The sequence below is a fragment of the Lissotriton helveticus genome, chromosome 4_1 (assembly GCF_964261635.1).
Source record: "Lissotriton helveticus chromosome 4_1, aLisHel1.1, whole genome shotgun sequence".
In the NCBI taxonomy this organism is placed as follows: Eukaryota; Metazoa; Chordata; class Amphibia; order Caudata; family Salamandridae; genus Lissotriton; species Lissotriton helveticus.
In genome coordinates this window covers 1,458,474,082-1,458,488,606 of record NC_136063.1, presented here as the reverse complement: position 1 = coordinate 1,458,488,606, position 14,525 = coordinate 1,458,474,082, and the positions used below count along the sequence as shown (strand labels likewise).

At 46.9% G+C, this 14,525-nt stretch overlaps 1 protein-coding gene across 2 annotated transcripts in view; it reads left to right on the top strand.

The window, feature by feature from the left end:
* LOC144829176 (enoyl-CoA delta isomerase 2-like) overlaps nucleotides 1-14,525 on the top strand; it is a 530,023-nt gene that overhangs the window by 418,988 nt on the left and 96,510 nt on the right. For both annotated transcript variants that reach the window (XM_078688045.1, XM_078688046.1), the window contains exon 8: nucleotides 8,625-8,714. In XM_078688045.1, the coding sequence (XP_078544171.1) occupies nucleotides 8,625-8,714 (90 nt within the window). The remainder of the gene's footprint in view (nucleotides 1-8,624; nucleotides 8,715-14,525) is intronic.

The following is a 14,525-nucleotide window of genomic DNA, read 5'->3' as shown; positions in this document are numbered from 1 at the left end:
ACTCCCTTCACCACAGCAAATGGTTTGGGAAGCTCCCCACCAGAACCATATCATACCCTAGCTGATGCGTCTGAGTAAAGGTTTTGCATAAAGTAAACTAATGGGGGATCAACGTCTATATTAAGGAGGGTTTGCCACAACTTGCCATGGGAGACACAGTCGAACGCAGCCGACAGGTCGACGTAGGCCAGATGCAGCTTTCCCTTCTTTGCCCCCACATATTTACCCATTAATAGGGAGAGGTTTAACGCCTGTTCTACAGTCCCCAGACCCTCACGGAACCCGTACTGTAGATCTGACAGTATTTGATTGTTTGCAGCCCAGCTTTGAAGTCTTTGAAGGACTAGGCGCCCTGCAACCTTTCCGGTTGCGTCCAGTAAGGAGATGGGTCTATAACAGGCAGGATTATTACGATCCCCTCTTTTAAATATGGGGAGCAGAATTGAGGTTTTCCAAGAATTAATTGGGCCTATTTTAATTGCTGCTTCAAAAACCCTAGTAAGGATTGGGGACCATAGATCTATATTATGTTTAAAGATGTCAGCTGGAACCCCATCAGGGCCTGGAGCTTTCCCGCATTTAGATGACAAAAGAGCAGTAACTACTTCCTCATGGGCAAAACTAAGGTTACTTAAATCTGGTGGATCAGTATGTTCCAAAATGAGACCGTCTATAAGCCCAAAAATATTTGAAAAGTGGGAGACCCAGGCGCTTTCAACCACTGCCACCTCAATTCGGGGAATTAAATTTGGGTCCGTTAAAAAGGGAGTTTTAACAGTTTGCCAAAATGTGGTGGTATCCTTCAAAACACAGCTCTGATGCAATTTATCCCATAAGCCCTTTTTAATCTCTAGTTTGCAGTTTTTTAATGCCTGGTTGTACTCCCTTCTCAGTTTAATGATTTCTGGAATAACTCTGACATCCCTGCGAAGTGCTTTCTTTAGAAGAGAATAAGCACTCCTGGTTGCAGGATTAAACCAGCCCTTGTTAGGTTTCTTGTTACACTTAGACTTACGTAAAAGTTCCTTTTTAATTGAGTTAGTAATAAGAAGAAAACTATCCAGTGTTTGCTTTGGAGCAGAATCAGGATTAAGACAGATTTCCACCTGTGAGAGTGTACGTCTAATGACTCTAGCTGTGGTTTCAGCGGGATCGGTATTTTCCCATTTTATAGTGTAGCCATTCAATTGTCCACCCTCAGTGCTTCTTGGGATAATAGAGTGGGTGGGTTGCCCCGCTTGCGTGAATCAGGTACTAGAATAGTCATAGTGTTGGGAAAATGGTAACTAATAGGGTTTGTTCCAGTACAAAAACAATGCATGTGCTCTCTCGGGGTTTGAGAAACTAGAATAAAATCAATTAGGCTTGAGAGACCTCTACCATTGAATGTTGGAGAGAAAACTACTGGAGGAGCTACGAGCTCATTTGCAAAGCCAAATTCCAACAGAAATAGGATCTCCATTAGACGGTTCCCTATACTTGAATGTGGAAAGTGGGTTAAGTTTAACCCATCCTCATCCACAATTCCACATTTTTTTAAACCATTATCCTTACATAGGCTAACATTGAAGTCCCCTCCCCAGATCAAATTAAAGGGTTTGCTCTTCAAGTTTTCCCGTTGTACCACTAGGAGCAAAAGGATTTCTTCCAGGACAGGGAGTACGGCTTGGGGTGTTAAATTATTATAGAAGTTAACTATATAATACGCTGTTTTTTTATTAGGCGTTATTTTAAGAACTTGGAAATTAGGGGCATGGATTAAGTCCTTTATGCCCACACTTGGGAAATCATTTGAAATGTAGATTGCTAGACCACCTTTTGCTCTACCTGAAGTAGAGGGTTGAGCAAAGGAGTTATACGTTTTATAACCTTGAAGGTGAAGAGGGGTGGTCAGCCAAGTTTCTTGGAAGCAAAGAATATTATTTTGCCGTATTGCAGAAAGCCATGTGTGTAAATCAATCTTTGAACGTAATCCTGCCACGTTCCAGAATATCATTCTTAGGTGCGTATCAGTATGCTTTAAGCCACCCGTGTCCGTAATATCGATAGTACGTCCAATAACCCCGTTAACCGTGGGAACAGCTAAAGTTTTTTCCATTGTAGCAGGGTGCGAAGACACAAAAAGGTCCCCTATGCTAGAAGGCGGATCTGATTGTGGTATTGAATTTTCCCCTGATGTTAGTTGCCCTAATAATAGGAATAGATGTAGTAGTAGTAGCCTCGTGAATTGTTATACAATTAGGTAATTGGTCGTGAGTACGTCCTATTTGGGTATCAGATAACACAAGTCATTCGTTTTCATCTAAGCCAGAGAGGAGATCGAATGAATTGTGGAAGGGGATATTCCATTGCCCGTTTGGATTTATCTGGTGGTACCTGCTAACAGGAGGAAAAAGAGGCCTATTGGGGCATTGGGGTGGGAAAAATGGGGGAAGATAATTAGCACCAGGTCTTAATGTTATGGATTGGGAATTGCGACAGAGGGTTTGCGAGGGATTAAAGCTGTTACAACTTTGTGGGAAATTTTGTGGGGTCATCAGAGCTTTGGGATAGAAATAACTCAGGTTACGAGATGAAATGCTATCCTCACCTCTCCCTGGGAACCAGTCGCTAATATGAGTAATAACTCTATGGTCCCTAAAATTGATTATCACGACATCCCCCTCGATATCTTTTGGTCGGGGGCCCACCCAGTTACAACGTCTGACAGACACTATGTCTCCGTTTATATGTGGTCTGTTATTGCGTAGCCAATAAATGGCTTTGTTTTTAAGATTTGCATGGGGTTCTATACTTCCTTCTGCCAGACTGGGACACCGGTCAGAATGATGACGTAATTTGATGCCTCAGGGGGTAGATCTACATAATGTCTACTAGTAAGTTGTGCCGTGTATGTTGTGGGAGCCTGAGTTGGTACTGTACTTTTGGTAATAGGCAACTTTAAAGAATCGATTTGGGTTTTCTCTCTGTGTTGCTGTTGAGACTGATTCGGTCTAGAGGAAGCAGCCTGGGCAATCCCTGAGTTGGATGTGGGGCACTCCCCTTGGGGCCTAGTTGGTCTCTGTATGGGACACTTAATTGGAGGACAGTTTACCTGAACAGTAGGTGCTTTGAGGCCACTTCGTTTAACTTGGAAACTTCCAATAAGCGATTCATTTGATCGCCCAGCCTCTTAACTCTTTCTGTGAGCGGTAGCAGGAGGGATTTTAGGAGATGTTCCATAGCCTCCATTAAACCTTTTAGGGACGAACCTTCTGGAAGAAAGCTTTTTATAGGACCAGATAATACATCCCTCACTAAATCTGTTGGTGCATCCCTCGTTAGATCGGTTGATGGTAAAGCTATTTTTGGACATTTACCCACTTCTATGGCCCCACCCTTCTTCCTTCTTTTTTTTTGGTGGAGAGCCTCGGGCTCCTTGTTGCCTTTTGGTGCGCTTGTTTTCTTTTTGGACAATAGCTACTATCGGGGAATGGGTATCTGAAATTACTTCCATCTCTACTAATGAGTTAGATAAGGAAGGTGGGCCGTTCGTATTTGTATCACAGTTTGTATCATTAATAGGAGTTGAGGGATCTATCCTGCAGAAGTGAGGGATACTCTCGATGCTAGATAGCTCAAACTCTACATTTTCAGCTTGTGTGCTGTGATGTGGTGACGTAGCTAATTGTATTGGACCCAAAGATGATGACTTATTTTTAAGGAGTTCGACAGATAACCGTCGCTCGGCGCGTCGCTCAGCCAGCGCAATTTCTCTGTCTATTTCCAAAGTGGCCCTAGTAATATAGTTGTCTAGGGGTCCTATTGTTGTCCCCCCTGTGATAGAGGCTTTTACTTTTGGTATGCGCGAGGCCATGCTGTGGGCAGGTGATGTTAGAGAAAAAGGTAAACTAAGCCACTATGAATCACTAAGTTAATGTCAGTACAGTAAAATGATCATTTAACATTTGCAATCATTGCAGTCAAGATGATAATAAAATAAACAGAGGGCGGCTTACAATAGCAGAGTCCAATGTGTCCTGGGCAAAATGAAGAAGGGTAGGCCCAGCCCTGCCTCCTCCTGCCTCGGACGGCCACAGACTGCCCGCCGTTTGCCCGGACGTCGCCCGGCGCTCGCGCGATCCCGCGACGCGGGAGGTAGTGCCTTAATTTATGCGCCGCTTGGCGCGATGCTCCCAGGTGCGGCTCCGGCCGCAAAGGCAGCTGGAGGATGTAGTCTCTTCCCGGCAGGCGCTCCCCCTCCACTCGGCGGCCACACAAGAGTTGAATTAAAGTGTAGCAGCGAGAGGGGTGCAGCGGGCTCTGGCAAAAAAGAGGGACGGCGTGATGGTCAGCAGCCAGCAGCAAGTAGGGTAATCAGGGTTCCCTGAGCACAGCGAGCAACGAGCAGCATAGGCAAAAAAGTCCCCCGCTCCACCGGAGGTAGTGCCTTAATTTATGCGCCGCTTGGCGCGATGCTCCCAGGTGCGGCTCCGGCCGCAAAGGCAGCTGGCGGATGTAGTCTCTTCCCGGCAGGCGCTCCCCCTCCACTCGGTGGCCACACAAGAGTTGAATTAAAGTGTAGCAGCGAGAGGGGTGCGGCGGGCTCTGGCAAAAAAGAGGGACGGCGTGATGGTCAGCAGCCAGCAGCAAGTAGGGTCATCAGGGTTCCCTGGGCACAGCGAGCAACGAGCAGCATAGGCAAAAAGTCCCCCCAAAAAGTTTAGTCACATCTACCCTGATGGACCAAAATCATCAATTTCTCCCTATCGAGCTGCTTCATGCCGGCTTTCCTCAAATACGCCAACCCTAATGACCTTAACTACAGACCCATAACTAACTCACTCTTCGCGCCAAAACCATTGAAAAATGTGTGCTTACTTAACTTCTTCCAGTCAGGCTTCAGGAAAGGCTGCAGTACAGAAACTGCCATACTGAACATCGTGGAGGATCTTCAAAGAGCTCTGGACAAAGGACAAGCATGCTTCCTAGTCCTCCTGGACCAATCCGCCGCCTTCAACACTGTCAACCACGACATCCTCCTACACACCGTCTCAAAGAGAGTAGGCATCAAAGGAACTGTCCTCCAGTGGTTCACCTCTTTCTTAAGAAAGCGCTCACAGCTAATCAAATTCAGCTATGAAATCTCAATGCCATCGCCAGTCTCACTAGTTGTCCTGCAAGGATCAACCCAGTCTCTTGCACTATTCAACTTCTATATGGAATCTTTAGCAGCGATCCTTAAGCAAGCTCGAATTGCCTATCATCTCTGTGCAGGTGACACCCAGCTCTACGTGAAAATCTCATCAGTCAGTGACATCCAGCACCTAAATAGCACTCTACACACAGTTCAATCCATACTAACCAGAAACCACCTCAAACTCAACCCCCAAAAAACAGAATTCGTCCTCATCCAACCCAGAGAAAAATCCTTTCCCATAGCTAGCTGGCTCAACAGCATCACTGCACTAAACTGCACATTCTCCATCTCTGGCTCTGTTAAATCCCTGGGAATCGCACTCAACATTGACTTAAGCATGAAGGAGCATATTAACGCCGCTGCAAAAAGTACCCTCTACTCATTGATACACAAAAAAAAAGTCAAACCTTCATACCCAGTGATAGCCTAAGAACTGTGGTGAAGCCTTCGTCCTGGACTATGGTAACGCTATATATATATATGTGTGTGTGTGTGATTATTCTACCTCAAAAATGTATCCGCTATTGATCCTAATGCCTTCATATGTTTCGCTTTTGCACTGCTATTTCGTCTTTCGTCTTTATGCCTACCTCCATATTTTCTGTTACTGTGCGCTGTTAAAACAATATATCTATATGCTCTTTCTACCTCAAGAATGTATACATCTGTTCGACTGGCTCTATGTATATTTACTCTTTCCCCGTGAAACCCTGTGCAAATATAACTATGCGCTGCTAAAACATTATTTATATAGATATGTGCTGTTTCTACCTCAAAAATGCGTCCGCTACTGATCCCAACGCCTTCATACATTTGGTTTACATACTGCCATTGTCTTTATGCTTACCCCAATAAGCACGGCTACGATGCACTGCTGAAGCAATATCTACATTCCCATGCTCTTTCTACCTCAAAATGTACCTGCTACTGATACTAATGCCTTCATATGTTTCGTTCATGTACTGCCATGTTTACCTCTGTCTACCTCAATTTGTAAACCACATAATTACTGCTATACAAATATTGTGATTCAGAAAAGGGGGTGGTGATGAACAGAGTGTCTGAATTAAGCAGACCACTCTTACCCAGTCCAAAGATCAGGGCTTGATCCATCACCGTTATTTAGCTCACTGCCCCATCCCAGCTCAGAACCTGGCTATATGCAAATGAGTCTGTCCCTGGCCCAGTGCATCATGGGAACAGGGCAGACCAAACTACCAAGCCAATTCTTCACCAGAAAGGAGACAAGCTACCGGGGACCGGTTTCTGGCATTTCAGCCTCGTCGGCCCGGCTTGCTTGAATCCTGATGGAGCAGTGAGCAAGGGACTCATGTCTGAGTATACCCTGCCACACCTATAGTGGCCAAAAACGATTCAGAAAAGGGGGTGGTGATGAACAGAGTGTCTGAATTAAGCAGACCACTCTTACCCAGTCCAAAGATCAGGGCTTGATCCATCACCGTTATTTAGCTCACTGCCCCATCCCAGCTCAGAACCTGGCTATATGCCAATTAGTCTGTCCCTGGCCCAGTGCATCATGGGAACAGGGCAGACCAAACTACCAAGCCAATTCTTCACCAGAAAGAAGACAAGCTACCGGGGACCGGTTTCTGGCATTTCAGCCTCGTCGGCCCGGCTTGCTTGAATCCTGATGGAGCAGTGAGCAAGGGACTCATGTCTGAGTATACCCTGCCACACCTATAGTGGCCAAAAACGATTCAGAAAAGGGGGTGGTGATGAACAGAGTGTCTGAATTAAGCAGACCACTCTTACCCAGTCCAAAGATCAGGGCTTGATCCATCACCGTTATTTAGCTCACTGCCCCATCCCAGCTCAGAACCTGGCTATATGCAAATTAGTCTGTCCCTGGCCCAGTGCATCATGGGAACAGGGCAGACCAAACTACCAAGCCAATTCTTCACCAGAAAGGAGACAAGCTTGTTTCCTTCCCAGTATAAGAATTGGCTTGGTAGTTTGGTTTGCCCTGTTCCCATCATGCACTGGGACAGGAACAGACTAATTTGCATATAGCCAAGTTCTGAGCTGGGATGGTGCAGTGAGCTAAAAAACGGTGATGGATCAAGCCCTGATCTTTGGACTGGGTAAGAGTGGTCTGCTTAATTCAGGCACTCTGTTCATCACCATCCCCTTTTCTGAATCATTTTGTCCACCATAAGCGTGGAAGGGTATACTCAGATGTGAGTCCCTTGCTCATTGCACCATCAGGATTCAAGCAAGCCGGGCCGACGACGCCTGAAATGGCAGAAACCGGTCCCCGGAAGTTGTTTCCTTCCCAGTATAAGAATTGGCTTGGTAGTTTGGTTTGCATTGTTCCCATCATGCACTGGGACAGGAACAGACTAATTTGCATATAGCCAAGTTCTGAGCTGGGATGGTGCAGTGAGCTAAAAAACGGTGATGGATCAAGCCCTGATCTTTGGACTGGGTAAGAGTGGTCTGCTTAATTCAGGCACTCTGTTCATCACCACCCCCTTTTCTGAATCATTTTGTCCACCATAAGCGTGGAAGGGTATACTCAGATGTGAGTCCCTTGCTCATTGCACCATCAGGATTCAAGCAAGCCGGGCCGACGACGCCTGAAATGGCAGAAACCGGTCCCCGGAAGCTTGTTTCCTTCCCAGTATAAGAATTGGCTTGGTAGTTTGGTTTGCCCTGTTCCCATCATGCACTGAGACAGGAACAGACTAATTTGCATATAGCCAAGTTCTGAGCTGGGATGGTGCAGTGAGCTAAAAAACGGTGATGGAGCAAGCCCTGATCTTTGGACTGGGTAAGAGTGGTCTGCTTAATTCAGGCACTCTGTTCATCACCACCCCCTTTTCTGAATCATTTTGTCCACCATAAGCGTGGAAGGGTATACTCAAATGTGAGTCCCTTGCTCATTGCACCATCAGGATTCAAGCAAGCCGGGCCTACGACGCCTGAAATGGCAGAAACCGGTCCCCGGAAGCTTGTTTCCTTCCCAGTATAAGAATTGGCTTGGTAGTTTGGTTTGCCCTGTTCCCATCATGCACTGGGACAGGAACAGACTAATTTGCATATAGCCAAGTTCTGAGCTGGGATGGTGCAGTGAGCTAAAAAACGGTGATGGATCAAGCCCTGATCTTTGGACTGGGTAAGAGTGGTCTGCTTAATTCAGGCACTCTGTTCATCACCACCCCCTTTTCTGAATCATACAAATATTGTGAAGCGCTCCAATGCCTTCGGGTCAAGTTTGCGCTATTTAAAGCTCAGCAATTAAAAAAAAATAAACTACTTGCTCGTTTGTTGTGAAAACAATAACTAGAGCTATTTAGGAAAAGTGTGCAATGGTACATCAAGACATCCAGCAGTGACGGATGTAAATCGAGTTCGCAGTATGGTAGAACAATAACTGCCATGCCAAGATTACTTCACTAAAATGTCTACGCTTTGTTTTATGCAGGCTACCTTCCATACCCCTTTCAGCCAGCTAGGCCAGAGTCCAGAGGGATGTTCTTCTTACACCTTCCCTAAAATAATGGGACATTCTAAGGTAAGCAAATCTAATTAATGCATAATACTTTGTTTGGGTTCCGGTTTATTCCGTTTCTGTGATTGTGTGCTGTATGTATTTAGTTACTGTTAAACTTTAAAGAAATCTATGGCAAAGTTCTATCCTGTGTGCCTGGGAAAACACCTATGTCTTTCCTTTCTTGAAAACTCCTGTTTATGAAAACTCATGTAAAGGTATTCATGCTTAAGAGTAGAGTTGGTTCACGTCTAACTTAATGCAATTTCAGGATGTTGTCTGTAATTTTACACCTATTTTAGTTATATGCTGCATTAGATGGTCAAATTTCACAAATGTGTGATATCTCTGCAGGAAAATCCACTGGAAGGCCCTGGGAGAGATTGACTTAAGGCTGAGCTTTCCACACTAACCATGAAAGGGAATTGAAAGAACTAAACTAGTTTCAGTAAGGAGATTTATGGTGAATCTTTAATAGCCTGACACAGGTAGCTATGCAATCCCTAGGACGAATAGCATTTGATGCCTTTTGTGAAACAAAATGCTGTTGAGTTAAGAAACAACATAAAGCACTGTATCATGTTGGAATAAAAAGAGAAACCGTTAATACAAAAATATATCAATAATAATAAAAATATTCTGATGGAGACTTCGAGCAGCAGATTTCTTCCCTTAGTATTATCTCCAGGTGTCAGACTGGATCCTGAAATCTTTTCATGCGCAGTACCCCTGAGCGCCGGTAGGTGACATTGGCTCCGTGGGGTATCATTGGTGTCTTCCACATCGGAAGTGATGTGCTCGGTGCCTATCTGAGTGCTACCTCAGCGCGCTGATGTCCTGTTTTTTTTATTTTCCTCCTGTTAGTGCAGCTCTGGAGAGAGCTATACCAGTCATTTTTTTACTGACCTTTTTATCCATTTTGTTCCTTTTTTAGATTTTCTCCTGGTGTAGCAGGTATGTCAACCTGGAAACCTGGCTTCAAGCCCTACGGTGCCTGTCATCCACAGATGTCTGTGATAGGCCTGCACCTGGTGCCTCAAGCGTGACCACGATGTGAAGACCTGCGTCGACTGCCACATTATGCTCCCCAAGTACTTAAGGGAGCACTCCCTCAAGCTCCTTGCCGCTCAATGTGCAATGCTGACACAGTCTCCATCCTGCTAAACAGGAAGGTCACGGAGCCCAAGAACCTGTCCTAGTTGATGTTGTCTTTGGATAAGTCCCACCATAAGAAGAAGAGCAAGAAGTCAAAGAGGTCTTCAACTTCTTCCCGTATGTCAATGTCATCCGACGAGACAAATGATCGTCGTCATTTGAGGCCTAGCTCCGCGGTTGAGTCTGTGTCTGGGACTGCCCAATTCTGCGAAATTTATGAGGCCATGCACCTCATATTTGGGTGACCCGTTCCTGCTGGTGCGCCTCTGGGCCCTGCATGTTCCGGAGTGGCCCCCACCGGATTTCTGCTGGCAGTTCAATCCCCGGTTCCAGTTGGGCCCCTTGAATGCATCGATGGATCTGGACCTCCACCAGTTGTGCCACCCTTTCCCGACGCCGGTCTCGATGCCAGTACAACCCTGCTGCGCGATCCCCTTTCTCATTCTGACTCCATGCTGTTGGGGTGCTGTCCAACGCAGGCTCTGGCGCCGACTGGAGACACATATTCCAGGACAAAGCCTAAGTTCTATGCCTATGGGCCGGAATTCGGTTAGGAATGGGAGGGGTCGCTGGATCCTGAAGAATATTAGCCCCTAGACCCCAACATGGACTGGCGCGAGGATTTGACGGACGCTAGCGGACTGGGCACTTCTTCAGATACTGGCATCTTCTCTCCTCATTTGCTCTGGTGGTGAGAAGGGCGGCTGAGTCCTGAACCTTTAGCCTGCCCTCAGTGGCACTCAAGACTAACGTCTTAACGGAGATCCTTCAGTCGGGAGTGACCCCCTCAGAATCGCGTCTGCCATTTAATAAAGTCCTCAGAGATATCCTCCTGGGTACTTGGCCCAAACCCAGCACAGGGGTTCATGTGAACATGACAATATCCCGCTACCAGAGCCCTGCCCTACCACAGGGGACCCCAATTTCTTCACACCTCCCATGTAAATCCTGGCACATTCCCTACCACTCCACCGGATAGGGAATCCAAGAGGCTGGACACCTTAGGAAAGAAAATGTTTTCCACCACCAGTCTGACACTGTGGTCCGTGAAAATTGCATGCCTTTTGAGCTATCACTGCCACCTCTTGTGGGATTCGGTGGCACAACTACTGCCTGTGGTCTTGGAGGAGGCCCGGGCCACACTTCCCTAAGCTATTGCTGACGGGAAAGATGCAGCAAAAGTTCATACTTCGATGTGGGCTGGATACAACCGATTTGCTGGGCAGAGCGGTTTCATAATATGTGGACTTTGTGTCACCACACCTGGTTGAGGACAACTGGCTTTTCTGGGGATGTCCCAGCATTGCTTATGGACATGCCCGTTGATGGCTTTTGCCTCGTCGGAGACAAGGTGGACGTAGCGCTGTAACACATTAAGGATAGCAAGGTTACAGTCAGGTCCTTGGGCCTTTTTATGGCCCCCTCGCCAACCTCAGTCCTCCTTTTGCTCCTTTTGTGGCCAAGGAAGGGGCTTCCAGCAGTGTCTTTACACAGCGCACAAGCTTCCTAGCCTCTGCCTGGACAAAGTGCCAGAGGTAGAGCCAGTCCAACCCCCCTACCCCAGTAGCCACAGCCTCCAAACCCCTTTAGTTTGCCCTCTCTCCATCATGGACACCCAGTGAGAAGCAGGATACACCATCACCTGCCCCACTGGAAGTCAATAACATCAGACCGCTGGGTTCTTCAAACTGTCTGAAGGGGCTACTCCCTTCTCTTTACCCATGTCATCCACTTATAACAAGCTGACGGACGACTATCTCTCCTTGCTCTGCCAAGAAGTAGTGACTCTCTTGGCCAAGGCCAAGGGAGAGAGGATGCCGATGCCAGAAGTAGGTAATCGTTGTAATTACCTCTACTTCCTGGTACCCAAGAAGGATGGAGGCCTCCCCCCTAATTTCTTGCTCAAGAAGCAGTTCAGAATGCTCTCGCTCACTCAAGTCCTATCTGCCCTGAGACTGGACTTGAGTGAGCCTTGGTGTCTTAATTGATGGTAGATTAACATTCAAAGAGCAAGTAAACAGATTGATTGCAGCGTCCTTTTAAACCCTATGCATTAAGAAAATTGCCATTTGACAATTGTTGTTGCATTAGTCCTATCCAGAGTAGACTATTGTAATGGCCTCTATCAAACTTTCAGAAAAATTCACTGAACAAACTGCAAATTCTTCTAACCTTGGCAACCCGGATGCTCATGAAGGTCCCTAGATTCCATTCGCCCAAACAAGTGATTAGGAGGCTATACTGGCTTCCGTAAAGAAACTGATCATTTTCAACGGGCTTGATTGTGCTGGCCTTGCAGGACTCTTCGTAATAGCTCTACAAGAAATATGGTAGTCCCCTCGCAGCGAACTGTCCTCCTGGGAAGACAGAAGCTTTGTCATTTGCACTGCTCATAATTGGAACCGTCTCCATCAGAATTAGAAAGCAGCCACCTTGCTTTCAAGTTTCAGGAAATCTCTGAAAACTTTGCTGTTAAGCATGACTAATTTTATTTCCGTTGCCAAGTTACAGGTTACTGGTAAGAGCTCAGACTCTCCGGTCATAAGTTGCGTTCTACAAATTTGAATTCAAATCAAAATCACTGGATGGTAGTGTTGGACTTGCAGGACTTATACTTCCACGTCCTGCCTGCCCACAGGCGTTACCTCTGATTTATGGTGGACCATGAGCACTTTCAGTTTGCGTGCTCCCTTTTGACCTTCCAGGGCCCCTCAGGCGTTCACCAAGGTTATGACAGTGGTTGCAGTTCATCTGTGGAGATCAGGGTTGCCAGTCTTCCCCTATCTCTCCTCAGGCTGCCGTCTCCCACCTCCAGACTATGGTGGAACTCCTGCTTTTGCTGGGGTTCATTATCAATGTGCTGAAGTCACACCTGAATCCCGCTCAGATACTCCCTTTTAGCGGACTGTTCTGGACAGAGTGTAGTTTTGGGTTTATACTCCTGAATGGCCAGTCCAGGATATTTAATCTATGATACTGATGTTTCAGCCTCTACCCTGCTGGACTCATGGCATCTTGCATTCTGCTTATGACACATGCCCAATGACCGATGCAGGTTCTGCAGTGGGGCCTGAAGTTCCAATGGGCACAGCATATGGGGAATCTCTCTGACATGGTCCAGATCTTGGAGGTAATGCAAGAGATCTGCAGTGGTTGTTAAACTGTGATTGGGTCAGCGGCAGACCCCTCTCCCTTAATATGTGTCACTCCTGGGAAAGGACAGCCATCTGAGAGAGGTGGAGATCCGAGTCATCTGGGCTCTGGCAGAATCTGGACTCCACTTTAACCTTCTGGAGCTCCGTGTGATCTGGCTGGCATTAAAAGCCTTTCTACCCTCCATCAATGAAAGGCTAGAACAAAAGTTCACAGACAACACCTCCGCCACGTGGTACTGCCGCAAACAGGGTGAGTGATGTGGACCCTTTGTCAAGAGGCCCTGCATCTCTGGACATGACTGGAACGTAAGGGCATATCTCTGTTGGAGCTCAGGCCTCTTGTACACCTTTCCTTCCATACTATTCCTGCTCAGAGTTCTGAAGAACATCCGGAACGACTGCACCCAAGTCATCCTTATGGCTCTGGACTGGGCTCTGAGAGTTTGGTACCCCAAACTGTTGGGCATGGTCATCGGTCCTCTATTAAGGCCGCAACTTCTGAAGGGTCTCCTGTCGCAGCAGCAGGGAAGGGTTCTCCAGCCGCACCTGTCAATGCTCTGCCTTGTTGCGTGGAGATTGTGCGACAACAGTTTACAGCCCGAAGTCTGCAATGTTATCTTGTTAGCCAATCGTCCCTCCACCAAAACGGTGTACGCCTGCTGTAAGGGCAAGTTTGTGGCATGGTGTGCAGAGATGCGGGCTCCTTACCATCAAGACTGTCTTCCTGGTGGCAGAATATCGGCTCGGTGGGTCAATGAGCTTAAGGCTTTGTCAACTAAGACTCCATACATGAAAGGCTACCCAGACAGTCTAGTTCTATGCACTAGAGATTCCTTTCTGTTGAAAGTAGTCACTCCCTTGCATGGAGACCAGTCCATCTCCCTTCCTACTTTTTTTTGCTCCACCACATTCCTCCAAGGAAGAGAAGTGCCTTCACCGTCTGGACCCGGAGAGCATTGTCGTTCTACCTTGACCACACACGAGCGTTCTGGGTGGACGACCAACTCTTTGCAGGGCATGTCATCTCCCGATGGATTGTGTTGTGCATTAAGATCTGCTATGCATTAGCCAAGTAAGCAACCCCCTGAGTGTTTGCGTGCTCATTCCACCAGAGCTAATGTTGTGACCACTGTGTTAGCACGTGGAATTCCAGTCCTGGATATCTGCAGGCAGCAATGTGGGCTTCTGTAGGAAAGTAGGATTTGCTTTCATGGTTGCCCCCACTTTTTGCTGGTGTCAGTATGTTTTTTTGACTAGTCTGACTGGTATCCTGCTAATCGTGACCCCAGTCACTATGCTACCTACCTAAATTTGACTTGGTAAGTACTTTTGTACCTCCACACTTGGCTACTGGTGTACCCCTGTAAGTCTCTAGTATATGGTACTGAGGTACCCAGGACATAGGTGTACCCGGGGTCTCCCATGGGCTGCAGCATGTATTCGGTTACCCATGAGAGACCACTCAAACTGTGACTACAAACCTGCCATTGCAGCCTGTGAAAGCTGATGCTAGCACCACGTAGGA